This window comes from Stegodyphus dumicola, chromosome 5 (genome assembly GCF_044657685.1).
Source record: "Stegodyphus dumicola isolate Sdum_Otavi_A_Nest chromosome 5, ASM4465768v1".
In the NCBI taxonomy this organism is placed as follows: Eukaryota; Metazoa; Arthropoda; class Arachnida; order Araneae; family Eresidae; genus Stegodyphus; species Stegodyphus dumicola.
The window spans coordinates 84,606,017-84,621,385 of record NC_140772.1 but is presented as its reverse complement, the minus strand read 5'-3'; the positions used below and the strand labels follow the sequence as shown (position 1 = coordinate 84,621,385).

General features: G+C 33.1%; 1 protein-coding gene across 1 annotated transcript in view; it reads right to left on the bottom strand.

The window, feature by feature from the left end:
- Positions 1-15,118, bottom strand: part of LOC118191671 (DNA topoisomerase 1-like) — a 36,570-nt gene extending 21,452 nt beyond the window's left edge. The window contains exons 1-5 of the mRNA XM_085817823.1: positions 15,005-15,118; positions 6,542-6,664; positions 5,458-5,645; positions 3,408-3,552; positions 284-427 (exon numbers count right to left, since the gene is read on the bottom strand). Of these exons, the coding sequence (XP_085673949.1) occupies positions 284-427; positions 3,408-3,552; positions 5,458-5,645; positions 6,542-6,664; positions 15,005-15,118 (714 nt within the window). The remainder of the gene's footprint in view (positions 1-283; positions 428-3,407; positions 3,553-5,457; positions 5,646-6,541; positions 6,665-15,004) is intronic.
- Positions 15,119-15,369: the final 251 nt, after the last annotated feature.

Genomic DNA, 15,369 nt, shown 5'->3' with positions numbered 1-15,369 from the left:
AGGCTGTGAAAAATTCCAAATAAAATTTGAGGTATTCCTAGGCGTGCTAATTGTATCTTTAACTCTTGCAGACAACTCAACCAAAATTATACTTAATATATTTGTTCCAACTATTATATTGATAGTTTTTCTTACGGGACTTTATTACGATGCTTAATTTTGTTGAATGTTTAAGTTAATATTTAGTAAATCTGCATTTTCGAAATAAGTATTTTGATATGAAGCTTTACAATACTCCTTTAAAATTTAGTAGGAAACTGAAATAAATTTAAATCATCGGTACCTGATCAATTAAAAACAACGCAACACTCATCTGCTGCACTTCAGGATCCTTGGCATTCATGCCTCTCATGTATTTTCTGCGTATAGTTTTAATGTACCGGCTCAGTTTTCTTGCCAATTCGTATTTTTCGAAATCACTTTTACCCTGAAAAAGGAATATAAATCACTTTTACATACCGTATTGCAAATACTATTTCAAATTTGTGAAGTTAAAAATATTATAATCTCATGTTATAAAATTTAGCAATGTATATGAAATTATTTAATTTTAAAGAAATTTTACCTCCTGCTAACCTGTATGCATAGATAAGGGAAGTAGTGTTTCTGGTCCAAAATTCTATGCTGAGTTTTCAGTGGATAAGAATGAATAAGGGTCCCAACAACACGTTTTATTATTTTTACAACGAAGTCTCCATGTGTATAAGGAGTGTTTCGTCCACGATGACTTGTAAACCAAGATTCAATAAATTTCTGTTCCCCGTATTTAAGCTTTGTGCATTTATATATTCATTTATTCAAATCCGATGTAAGTGTAAAATAAAGAGGTGATTAGATTTGGGGTAAAATTGGACAAGCGAAAGTTCTACTTCAGGCCCCTACCATTTTTTAACGGACAACTGGAATTGGTATCCTACTTAAAGAACATAAAAGTTATGCAAGCGACGTAACATATTGTTCCATATATGAACCATGATATATTATTGCATTTAAACGAGCATTATTTACTGATACTTAGACAATATGGGGGCATACTCGGCTTTATACTGAGGTTGTCGTAAATTTCCCACAAATAGACCAGCTAAGGAAAATATCATAAGGCCCGGAATTAATTTTCCTAAAGCCCTTCAAGGTGACAAACCTGAAATTTCTAAAAGTGTTAAAACCACCATTGCTGCACCGGCTCTGACCTTTGCTGCTGAACTGAATATTTCTTTAACAAACGTAATGAAAATGCTAAAATGCCAAACTAATAATGCAGCTAAGGCTAAAAATGATGCAAATAATCCCGTATTTAATGAAATATTGAAAATTATAAATGAGTTTTACTCAGCGTTTGGTAAAAATTACTTAAATGTTATAATTTCTGTTGATGCATGCGAGCTATCAAGGAAGTTAGCACATGGCACACCGGTACCGTCCGCAAACTAAAAGTAGTTGTAGTGAAAAAGTGATCAGTGGTTGCATGGACGGATTACTATGTGCTAACATACGTGTGTCTTCCCTACTACCTTATAATATTAGACATTCCAAATATTTTTGGACACAGTTAAATTCTTCATTTTTGTGATTAATCTGCAGCTTTATGTATGCCAAATGGCTTGAATGATTTTAATAAAATTAATTTAAATAAAATTAAATAGTTTGAATAATTTAAATTAAATCGTGTTTGACAGAATGAATTGAATGCAGTCCATGTTTTTTATCCTACGGAACAATTGCACTTGTAATGCTAATTTAATAGATAAGTTTCATATTTTCTTGCTAATGTTTGCGAAAATCAATGATAATGACAATAATGAGTAATTAGTACGTGAATTTGCACCTTTAATAATTCATTTATAAATTACTCCTGTTCCCTCTACCCCTTTCTCCTTTTTTGCTCTGTTCTTTCCAAACTGATTTGAGCATATGTTAAATGGAGTAACGGGAGCAAATGTCCCTTTGTTCCGCTTGAAGTCCAAATTATGTTGTAAAGACCATCAGTAAGAAAGCAAGGATGCAACTCAGCTGAAACTATTGGGCTGGTAAATGAATACTCGTACTGAGATCTGATCAAATGTTTACGACAATCTAGCAAAGGCAATTTTGCAGAGAGGGGATAAAAACCTACTTCAGAGAGCCAAAGATGTGGTCACAAAAACTGCGAAAAGCGGACTGAGAGAAGTCAAATGGAGTACAGTTATGAAAAAACAGGAATTAACTTTTTGATGGTCATCAAAGACTCAGCTTGCATTCCAGTTACGTTCTACAATGGGCACAAAAAAACTGTTTGAATTACATATTTATGACCGACCGAAAGAAACTATTGCTTAAACTCGGAACCGCCGAAAAGTTATATGATTAAAATATTTGCGGTATAAGCATATTTTTCAGTGGGAATGGGTTGTTCTTTTGTGTAGAGATAATAGAATTTTATCGGTCTTTGGCCGAGAGGTAGAAATTAATGTCATTATTTTTTAAGTAGTAATTAATGTACTGATTTGTCTTGGTAAATGCCAGAGTTCCTTATGTACCGAGGGTCGTTGTCAGTCGTGCGGGATGTTTTGTTTTGGGAAATTTGCAGCTGGTGAAGAATGATTTTTGCTGTTGAACTTCAGATAGCAGACACATAGAGAAGAGCAGGGCGAAGAACCGTCTTGTATGGAATAACTTTATTCTTTATGTAGAGCTTTCTGTGACATTCATGGAGCAGAAATATGTTGCAAATTGTGTTGTTGAATTTATCACATATTTTCTTAAAGTAGTTTCTGAAAGTAAGCTTGTTATCAAGATTTATATCAAGATAGTTAGCATTGTTTATACATTATTTGTGTGAATGCACACAGACAATCTCTACTAGAGAAGAATATTTTTTTAATATTTCAAGAGAAAATATAAAGTATTTATTTATGAAAGAAAAATGTAGGTTATTAATTATAAAAATATAAATAATATGATCATATATGAATATTTTGAAGTAGATAGTTTATGTAGTAAATTTCTAAAATTGGAACTAATTTAACTTGTATATTTGTGATATTTATGTAATTCAATTAGAAAGATTATGTAATAAGCAATAATGTATTTAATAATTTATCATTTATATAATTTAGATTTTAATTTTTCAATTAAAACTTAAAAATTGCACGATATTTTATAGATTTCTCCATGTCAATTTTAAACTAAACGAGGATGCTTAAAATGGAATTTCTCAGTAGTAATCATATTCCAATATTTAGTGTACACTTTTTTAATAAATGAATTATCTTGTGGTAACTATTTTAACTTTATAGACATTTTATACTTCATTTTGGATAAGAAAAATATTCGTTGGTATTTAATTTTATAACTCAAATTTTAATTAATAAATTTATTAAAAGAAATAAATTTATTTAAGACTTAATGATTATTTAATAGGAACTTACTTTAATAGACGAGCTAGGATTAAGAAACACATATTTGTGTTTAGACGAAATATTATCCACCCAATGGGCTAGCCATGTAACTGTATTATCAGATATCACATCCTTCCACTTGCCAGGGACAGATGGTTTGGGAGTTTTAACATTCCTGAAATGCATTTAAATAACCAATTTAAATTCTAAAAAATAAATTATAATATTGTCTTTTATATTTCAACTTAATACTTGAAAGATAACATGAGCTTATTTATTAAAAACATTTCGTAAGACTATCACAGGTATTCAGTATGCCCATTAATATCAATTTAGGTATCAATAATGTATTATTGTATGATGGAAGATAAACAATTTTCATAGTTACAAAAACACACTACTATTGCATAAATACTGTTTTTATATAAATAAAATTAATATTATGGTAATTTTTTTTTTTAGATAGAAGAAATTAGCACAGTGCATTTGGAAGTGACTGACCATTCTACTCTTCCTATCTTAAATTTAACGATAACAAATGTTTTTTCATCACACTATTTTATTCAGAGTTGTTTAAAATTGCGATCGGTACGTATAACTCTACTAATTATGTACTTAAGGATAGGTTCCGAAGTATTCCCATGAATATAATTTATAACGATGTTTTTTGTTAGTCGAATACGGCAAAGCACACGAGGGAACTTATTAAAAAATAAGGATGCTTTAATGAAGGACCTCTAGGATAAGCTTGTTTGTACTTATATTACATAAACTTAGGACTAAATTAATAATTTTAAAACTGAGCATGTAATGCAAACAAAGGAATAAAATTTCATTGTCTTTAGAGCCATTTATATCATTACCTTCAATTCATGTCATCCTGCCTTGATGCTTCAAAAATGCCCCATGCCATAAGTAAGCTTACGGCAATGATGCAATAATAGATTAGTATTATACTGCATAAAATTTCTTATATCTCCTGTCTTAACTTTTCATGCAAGTTTGTTCGCATACTCTATATGTGTTGAAATTAAAAGAAACAGTACGATATTTTAGTGATCTGTTATTATATTACAGAGGTAGTGTATAATTCTTGTTATTATTCGTGTTTTTAATAAAATCGCGAAAATGACATATGAAGCGTATTTCTGAGAACTTTTTAAAAAACTGAATATATTGCAATAGTTCAGTTTTGCTGTTAAAGAAAGTTAGCGCATGTTTTGTAGAAGATATACATAAAGTGATATCCACCGATACGCGTAATTCGTGTTACAGGACCAAATGGAGTTGAAGCGTCTTTCATCCATCTGCACCCATGGAGCACTGATTAATACGTTCACTTTCCCAAAAGGAAGTTCAAGTGATCACCGGAGTGCCAAACATAAAAGAACTAATTGAATTGTTTGTAAAAGTTAATTAATTATTCTCATCTCTTTGTTTCAAGTAATGGAAATATAGTGGATTATATGGCAAGTAACAAATCAACTACCACAGTCTGGTGTTGACTTCCTATCGAAAGAGAAACATTTCATTCAAAATGAGAGTCTCAAGTGTAAGTAGGAAGTAAATTCCGCATGGAGAATGACAGCTCATAAAACTACCTAAGCTGCAAAGCATTGTATTTCGGAAGTTCCTTACATTATTCATAATCAGAAAATAAAATGTTAACTTTAATCTAACGAAGTATTATACATTTGTTACCTTAAGAAACTGCTTTAATCTTCTAGCAAAAATATTCATAAATTGTGCATATTATTTTGACTGATTCGATATGTAATATAATGAATGCATTATGAGTATAAGTTAAAAATCCATGGACTATATAGGGATTACATACTACGCATCAGAAATCAAATACTGATTTTTATGAAACGGAATGCCTCTGGGTGTCTGTAAGAAGTTTTAAGTTTAAAACAAATTAAGGACTATTTTTTTTTATTCCTGCATCTAAGATTTTTACTTAACAAATAGGCATGAAATGAAAAGCAAAGTGATTGTTTAGTTAAAAAATGCTTATGTCTGAAACCGGTTCTTATTAAAATTTATAACTTTTATATAAGTATAAATCAAAGGTTCTTACTTTCCAATATTAATGACGACATCTTCCGGCCTCACCCTCTTTTTCAACCGACCCATTTTTGGATGGTTTCCTCTACCTCGAAACAACCCAGGTGGCTCTATTCTGAAGTTACCAATTTTTTGTTTGCATCCGTTTAAGATGCAGTAACCATACTTTTCAACAAGTTTTTGCTGTCTTTTGCGATCAGCCTAAAAGTAAATGATTAAATTTTATTATTATTCTCCTTTGCATGTGGTTAATAATAAATAACATATATAAGAGCGTATTTCAGGAATATTGTATGATGAAATACTTTTTTTGTGGACACACGGTTTAGTCAAACAAAGTAAATTTTTGAAATAATTGTTTGATCATGTTGCACATTTTAATAAAAATACTGAAAACCTAACTTTCTGTGTGAGCGTTATAATAGAAAACTTCACAGAAAGTACGTTTCAATAATTAAATTAAGGAACGAAATTAAATTAAAACTAAGAAAAACTTAAATTAACCTAGCTATCGATCGTTATTTGTTTTTAGCGACGATTTGATCAGCTAACAATTATTGCTAAAGGAAATTTTCTATGGTATGTTTTCTGAAAAATAACTTTTGTAAAAAAATAAAGAAATGTAAGCAATTTAAATTTTCATTTGGGCAAAAGTTAAATTTAAAACTTTCTTCATTTCCTGAATTCAGGTTATATTACTCTTTAGTCGCCATTTTTGTCTTCTTGTTAAGTGAAAATAGTATAAGTCACATAAATTTTAAAACATTTTCAATGTCAATTTTTAATTTTAGGAAACTGAAATTTTATAAGGAACTTCTTTAATAGGATAAGTGAAGACTTGTTAATTAAGGCTTTCTTATGAATAGTCTGTAAATATATTTTTTGCATATTTTTATTAATATGTTTAACTTGATTAAATTGTCGTAGAATCCTACCGTATATCCTTCAGTCCTAATTTAAAATTATTAGTCTAAATCTAATCACTCAAAAGGTTTGTAAATAATGCATTTATTTACAGCACGCTATATGTAAATATATGTAACACAATTTATAGCTTCTTAATTTTAAGTAAGAGAAATTTTAAAAAAATATCTGACTTCGATTTGTTTCTTTGAACGTTTCTTCTTAGCTTCAGACAGTTTTTGAAAATGTTGATGCATAGATTTGAAATCGCACTTCTTTAAATCAGTAATGATCTTTCTTTCTCGAGGTATCATTACCTAAAGATGTAGTTCAAAAGTTTTCAAATTAATAGTTTCAAATGTAAAATCGCAATCTTTCCTTAATTTAAAAAAAAAAAAAAACTTAGAACACAGTTTCATGTCACATATTCACCGATTTTGCTGAAAAATACTGGAATGTATTATGCTTCAATCTCATGTCTTCTTGTTAGAACTGAATAAATGATATAACTGAAAGCAAAACTTAATGCAAGCTTCTGTGAACTAATTAGAATTTTGCTTTTAACGTAGTCGAATGATTTTAAAGTGAAATATAAAAACTATGATATTTCCTTTTCTTTTACGAAGTAATCGAAATATTTTAATAGGCAAAACTTTTAGGTAACATATTTCAACAGAAATATTAATTTTGACCATTTCCGAATCCAATTTAACCACAGTTTTAGGCGTGACATTCGGACAGACTAAAGGGATCTCTTTTTCCAAAAGGAAATGTAGCATGGATTTAAAATTGATTTAAAATGGCAATGGCTTCTTTCGTGACATCTGTATGTTTTACGTAATATGTATCTCGCATAACTCAAATTATTAGTCGTAGAAGACTCAAATTTTATGTGTGGTACTGCTACAACATCTGGTTGTACGTCTCCCTTTTTTTTATTGCAATCGGCAGAACCAAAAGTATTTATATATACACTGGTGGACAATTGCTAAGGACAGATTACAGTAGCAGCGACAGCACCTATAAAATGGAAGGCACGAAAATGGGGATATTAGTATAAGCACGGGATACAGTAAGACGTGTTGTGCTTATGCAAATTTTGGATAACCTAAGTTGTTTTGTTATGTGACAGCACTAATAAGAGATATAAAAGATTTGACGCGTATTGACCGCTGTTGTTCAAAAGCAAAATTCAACAGTAAAGAATCAATTGATGAACTTGCAATTTTCTGTATGTCTTCCAAACGCCACCTGAATGATTTTACGTGTGGTCGTGTTATTGGCAGGATTGAAGAAGGGCGAAAAATAACAGATCCGGTTAGGGGGTTCGATGTCAGCCACAGTGTTATTTGAAAGTTATGGAAATCATTTCAAACAAATATCACGGGGGAGATCGTGTTCGCAGTAAAAGGTCTGCAGAAGACAGATGCATAGTACTATCAAGGAAAAGGAACTAACGCATCACAGCTACTGAGGTAAAAATGAGAGAGAACGACTCGATCCACCTAATATAAAAATAGACCTTATGATCTTGTTTGGGTCACCTCTAATTTCACCACAAACCCAGCTACTGAGGTAGCACTGTTTGTGGATCTCCTATTGAGGAAGTAAATCAGTTATTTGCTGCTACTAGGAAGCGAATCTTCGAAAAACTAGCCAGTGGTTTGCACCAAGGAGGACTATACCCCCGCCGTCCTGTTGTGTGCATTACATTGTCTAGGCGTCACTGTTCCGCCTATTTGCAATGCTGTCGTGATCATTGCAGTTGAACGGAAGATGGCTGGCCTTGTGTACTAATCTCAGGTTAGAGTAGATTCAGTTTGTCCTCGGACTGTAGACGCCAGTTGATCTGGCGTGAGAATGATACTGCATATAGTCCGGCAGACATATAGGAAAGGAACCGACATCCTACGTGTAGTGTCGTGGTATGAGCTGCAATCAGGATCAAAGGCCGTACATCGTTCTGTGTGCTTCCAGCTGAGACTATGACTGGTCAACAATCATTAATGATGTTCTGCTGCTTCATATTGACATGTTACATGGTGCTGTTAGTGATCAATTTTTTTAATGACGACAACGCAACATATCATCGAAGAACCGCTGTCTAGGAGTGCGTAAAGAACGAGGATATTCAACGTCTCGTATGGCCAGATATTCTCCTGAGCTGAATCTCATTGAAAACGTTTGGGATGCTTTGGGGAGGAATCTTTCTGGTCGACAATGCTTTCCAATAAACAAGGATACCCTCATTCGTGCACTGACAGAGGAATAAGATAAATTATCTCAACAGTTGCTGGGATAATTTATCTCATTACTACAGTTCATTATCCAGAAACATTGCTCATTGCAACAGTTGTTGGATAATGTTATGCAAAGCATGACCCGACATATGGAATCTTGCATCGTCCTCCATGGTGGCCGCATTCCGTATTGACATCATATGCCAGAATGCGTGCGGGCGGTAAATGTATTTTTCTTTACTTTTACGTATTCAGCACAAAATGACCCTTTTGTCTCTTGAACACTTTTCAAAGCCTTCTGGATTTCAGAGCACAAGAACTTAACTTTATTGTTATATCCAACCATGCAGGGTTTCCTAGTTCAATTAACCAGTTATTCAAATATTTGTTATCTTTTCTGAATTTTTCAGCTTCCCCCTGCAATTCCTCGCCAGGATGCAAATTTAAAGTTAAGTGAAATGAGTATTTAAACGGATGAATCTTGTTTATTCAGAGTGTGTTTTCGCTACCCAGCGCACGTTAAGAATATATCCTTGCTGTACGTGAAGTTGCTGATACACCTTTTCGTCCATTTAAATAATTATCACGTCTGGTAGGTTGTCCACTCAACCTAGTTAGCCTTAACTTAACGCGCTAGTCCAGCACTACTCTTTAGCCTTGAATTTATCATGTAATGATTCTTAAGTTCCACCGCAAGTTGTCGGTGTTAATGTAAGCACGGAGTGCGTGACTTTCTGTTCATATTTGATAATAATAAAGAGTTATTTTTACCCTTCTTCTGTGTTGGTATTATTAAAGCCTGTGCTAGAAGTCATCAAGCTCCTTAATAGGATCTCGTAGAGTTTATGTGGCCATAAATACTATCCTATAACCACACTTGTTTTCGCGATATATAGCCGTTTGTGATGAGTCCTTAGCAACTGTTCACCAGTGTATGTATATATACATATTGTTACGAATTTTGTGTACATGTAAAGAATTTTAGTGAAATTATGTTTAAAATTGTAGTATCTCTTATATAATGTAGCATGAAAGGCCTCAAGAGTGTGAAGCTTCGCCAGAAAAATAAAGTTACATGGTGGACGTCTATTTAACATTAAAATAGATGGTTATCTCGCCAAATTAGTGATATAGCGCCAGGCTGGCGATTTTTTTGCTGACTAATTTTATAGCCAAATTTAGCGAGAAATCTCCAGAAATGTTCAAATTTGGCAGTGATTTAGCGACATTTTTGTTCGATCTCTGTGCAACTGCAGTTAATCTGATCACTTTATTTAACTGCCCCCCCCCCCAGTTATGAGATACTTTCTCCCTTTTTCCCACATGCCTTCATGGTGTAATTGGAAGTATACTCGACGCGTATTCCAGACGTCCAGGGTTCGACACCCAATGAGGACATTGCACATTTTTCAAGTCTTCTACTTCAGAGAAAATGGCCTACATGATCTTATATGTAACTGTGACTGTACAAGGTCTGTCCCGAAAGTAATGAGCCCCATTTTCTTCTGCCGCGACTATCCGTCGCACAGCGTTACCGCTTGCATGGAAGGGTGGGTGGAGTCTTGGGAACACAGCGCGACCAGCGCCAGTTGGCTCCGAGTTCCTAGAAAGTCACAGTGCCTGTTTCAGCGAACCCTTGTGTGAATGCTCGGTCGAAATAAAGATGGAAAAAATCTCGAGCAGGGATATGCAAAGTTTTGTTTCAAACTTGAGAAAACGCTACCGGAGACTTTTGCATTGCTTCAGTCCTGATTTGTCCCCATCCGACTTTTTTTTTTTTTGTTTCCGAAGATAAAAAAAATCCCTCAGAGGACAGCATTTGGAGACCCTGGAGAACATCAAGGCGGCCACGGCGAGGTTACTAACGGACATCCCTGTGACGGACTTCTAGGACGCATATAAAGCATGCGAATCGCGTTGGAACAAGTGTGTTAAAGCAGGAGGGATGTATTGCGAAGAATATTGAGTAATTGTACGAATCAGTTCAATAAATTTCTCTAAAAAGTTGGGTTCATTACTTTTGGGACAGACCTTGTATATGAATTCCAGTAATTTCGATGACAGACCTTGTATATGAATTCGAGTAATTTCGAGAAATCGAAGGTACTGGAAATGTTTCGGCTGCCGGGTAAAATCTGTGTAAGATCGAAAAGAGCATTAGCTCTCATATATTAGTTCAGAGTTCGTATCATTGAGAGATCTCTGCGCGACCTTCGCTCTTTGAATGCGCTTTGCATTGCGGTGGATTTAACGTTCTAGGTAGTTTGAAATGGTAACTACTGATTCTGCTCTGTCATAATGAGAAGAAATGCATGGAGTTCTTTTGTAAAAAAGTCCAGAATTATAAAGTGTGTCTTTTGTGAAAATAAATTTTATCAAGCTGTCATCTGTTCTGTGCGCTAAGGATGCTCAGAGTAGAAAGAAGGAAGGGTCGACCCCAACCTGTGGAAAGAGATTGAAGATTACCAGTATGAACAATATGACCTGGAAGGAGTTTTGCAACAAAAGAATGATAGAGTACCAAGCAACGAAAGACAAAGATAAATGAATTTTTCAATAAATCTGTTTTGTTTTGTGAAGTTACATGAAAATTTTAAAATACAAAGTTACTATATAATTCAATTTGCCTCGGTTGAGGACTAAAGTTATTTTAGTTTTATTTGGTTTTATTTTATTTACGTACTGTATCTTTATGCAAAAAGCTATATTGCATTCTAAAAATGTAATGTTAATGTAAAGAACAAGTAGTTCGTTTTCTTTGTCAAAAGAAGACTGTTAACTCGCCAAAGTTCTGGCCTGATACAAGCAGCTTCGTATTAAAACTTGTTAATGAAAATTTGTTTTTAGGTTCACACTTTTGGCGAGAAAAGGCGTCAAGTAAAATTTTTTCTGTACTCTATTATTTGATTGTAAAATGTAAAAACATCTGTTGTGTTATAGTAAATGATGCTGCAAATGTAGGTTTAAAACTCAAAGAACATATATAATAAGTATTTAGTGCTAAAACCTCAAAATGTAAAGTTAATGTATTTAAAAGTTAATGTATTCACCAGAAAAAGTTAAAAGTACAAACGAAAAGTTATCCAAGTCAAATCATGCGATTTTGAGCGAAAGCTTGCATGTGTTTTAGCCCGAATGTGGGGAAAATTCAGTATGCATGTGTTTTGTAGGACTCTCCACCTACCCTCTTGTTGATTTTTATTTTTGCTAGCTCATAGAAAATTAAGAATTGGATTTAGGGTGTGTCTAAGAAGTTTGCTATGTGCTAACAAGTTGATATGCATATAGGTGGAACGTTAGAACACTTTGAATTATTGCAAAAAAATTTTCATCATACATTGTGGAAAGCCAAAAGGGGATTAAGCTTAAGTTAAAGTATGAATGTGTAATGACTAAATGTGACCCGTAAAAACCGTAATGTTAGGTAAACTTAAGAAAGCTACAGTAAATAAAAGAGTTGGTTAGAAGCTCAATAAAAGGGTTAATGTATTGTGAAATAAAGTGTTATTTATTTTTTGATAGAAACATGTATTCATAAAATGGAAGGACAAGAACAATGCCCTAATGAGCAAGTATGATGGATTCTACAACGGAAGAAATATATGTAAAAGGAGTTATTTGTATTGTAATTAAGTTAGACGTAAGTACTTGTGTGTGTGAACAGGGCTCAGGGCCTATTTGATGTAGAAGTTCTACCACAAGGAGAAAAGGTTTAAATACTGAGTTTTAGAAGGGGAAGTTAGAGAGTGTGGGGCAAGCACTGTCTGTACCTTTGCAGCGTGAGCCTTCTGGTTCTGCATTTATTGCTGGGTTAAAGGGGCGTAACAGCTATTACTTTGCTGCCACTAGACTTCGATGCGGTGTTAAGTAACAGGATTATCTGAGTCCTGTAGAAAAATTCTACTGCTTGTTAATATCTTTGAATTTTTAGTTTAGTTCTTGTTAGTTGAGTTACCGTCCGAGTGAGGCGTAGTTTGTTAGCGTCAAGTCAACCCATTTTGAATTTTAAAGAGTTTTAATAAAGGGTTATTTTAACGGTTCACCTGTCTGGTTCCTGCACATACTTCGGTGTCTCATCAAAAACTTAAGTAGATATTGCAAGTTACATTTCTAAAAATTGTTTTAAAAAGTATTATTTTATTGGTAAAAGATTAAAATTTCGTATATATTTATGCATAGTTTTTCTATAATTTATATCATCCCAGTCAAAGATTTACTTATTTTCCTACCACCGTAAAAAAATCTCAAACAGAAAACTTTTCAAGTCTAAATCTTCAGATCTTTCTAATCAAATCAAATCTTTCTAACTCTTTTCAATTTTCTTCTTAAAAAAATTTCAGGCATTGAAAATGAAGATATGTTTTAAAACTTGGCGTATTATGATCACTTTAATTTGATCACCAAAATTTGAATCGAAAGAAACTATAAATATGGATATGGATAGAAAGACAACTATTTAATCTATTGCGTGATGTTAATTTATCACTACATTATCTGCATGGATTTTTATTCATTTCTGCTATGCGTATGCTATTCAACATATACCTTTCAATTTAAGTGGAACTTCGGGTCATAATCATGTCTCATCACGAAAAAATTGGATTACGACTCATTTCTGAACAAAACATTTCTCGGGTGACCAACGACATTTCGAATAATTAAGCACGCAAGCCGGCATTTGATGATTTTCAAAGGTATTTTGAGATAATTACTAATACAAAATTAACAGTCAAAGATTTCTGGAGATATATTTTAACATTCCCCATTGCTTAATTTTCAGTGATGAAGCGCAGCAGTAAGTAATTCACAAGACTATGCGTACGAAGTAGAGGATATGATGGCTATATTGCCTTGAAAAAACGTTGAGGGCTTTGACATTAAGGATTGTTTTACTTACTAACGATACTGTATCTTTATGCAAAACCATAAGCTTGAAAGCAGCCCTGGCTCCAGCATTTTCATTGTAGTACAGGATCAGTCCAGTCCCGTGTAAATTAAACATACGGCATCTCGTGTAAAATAAACATATTAATAATTCAAAGCAAAATATGAATTTATTTAGTTATCATTTGGAAGAAAAACTTAGCTCTTGTCTTCCCAAAATTGGCGCCCTGAGCAGCTTGTCTGTGTTGCCTATGCTTAGAGCCAGCTCCTCTTAGAAATTAACAGTGAAGACATGTAGAAATTATTTGAAACTACACAATGAGGTTAGCATGGAAGAGCAGGAGCAGCAACAAAAGCAATAACAAAAGGTGACTGTAGAGGAAACATAATATTAGACGAAGAAGAAAGAAGAAAACACGATTCCAGTTCTTTGACTCGAGAAATTTTTGCAGAATGGTATGTAATGTGAAGTTTCTTAGAGCAATATTACCTCGACAAACTAGCAGTAAGCCATAGTATAAGCATTGTCAATTACTCTATCATGTTTCACTTTAGAAACGTTTTAAAACACAGATAAGAACAATCACATAGGACAAAAGTTTAGTGAGACAGAGATTTAGTGAATCTTAAGTAGAATCGAGTGGCATTTAGAGAAAAAGGAAAGAAGAACCGATAAAGACGGTTTCAATAATGTTGTTATGGAAGGGGTACCTTTTCCAGATAATAACATCTTGCTTTTTGCCTTCTTCACCACTTTAGGTTTGATGCTCTCCATTCTGCGGATTCGATAAAGTAAAATTAAACTGCAGTCTTTTATATATTTAGTTGTATGCTTTTGCTTGGGTGAAGTTTTCTCAGATTCAGTGTTATTCCTTGGTTTTGTGTTATGAATACGGGTATAAATTATTTTTATAAAACTTACATAATCAAACGTACTTCAGAAACGAATTCATCTGTTTTAAATTAATTTCTATGAGGAAAATAATTTCAGCTCACAAACTTTCAGCTTTCGGATGACGAACGTCTTTAAAAATGACATTTATGAATCAAGATTTTACTGTCTGATGTTTTCTGCTTTATACTTTAATTAAAACCTTTTTTATGCATTTTATTTAATAATATCACGCCGGGAAATCTTTGGGGTCAAACCTCGAAAAATCATTAAATGTGGTCATCAATCTAAATGAAAATCGGCAAATGTAATTTTGAAGATTTTAAACTTTAAATAACGTCATACAAACTGGAAAGCACTGTTTTTTCATTACATATTTGTTGAAGTTTATAAATTAATAATAAGCAGATACACGCAATCCATGTTTTAAGACATTGACTGAAGCCAGCAGAAAATAAGTCCCATGCAGAGCTTTATTTGTTTTTAATCTCCGTATATTGTAATTTGGATTGTATCGTTAAGTTTTTCAGTATTTAGCGGCTCTTTTGCCTATATATATTCGCATTTTCCTACACACACATATATATTTTTTTGAGTTGATTAAAACAATAAATAAAGCCAATAAAAACCCAAAACCTTACTTCTTGCCAATCCATCATGAAATTTTTATTAAATAAAGCTTTTTTAGTGTAGTCTTCCTTCAGCATCTTGGCATAAAACGAAGCGACTTCTTCAGCAGCTTTGCTTAGCTTCATTGGTTTCCCTGAAAATGCATTTGATTACAGTGTGCATGCTAATTGCTTGATTATTGTCAACAATACGCATCAAATTTTCTTTTGAAGAATCAGAGAGTAATTCAAAGGCTCACAATATGCATACATAAAAAAGATCCTTCATAGCGTTTTGCAATGTCAAAAAAATTAACAAGATGTCGAAGATCAGATGAATTAAAACGAGGGAGATACGCCCAAGGCTCAGAAGCTAAACACTGTATGCTCTTTTATTT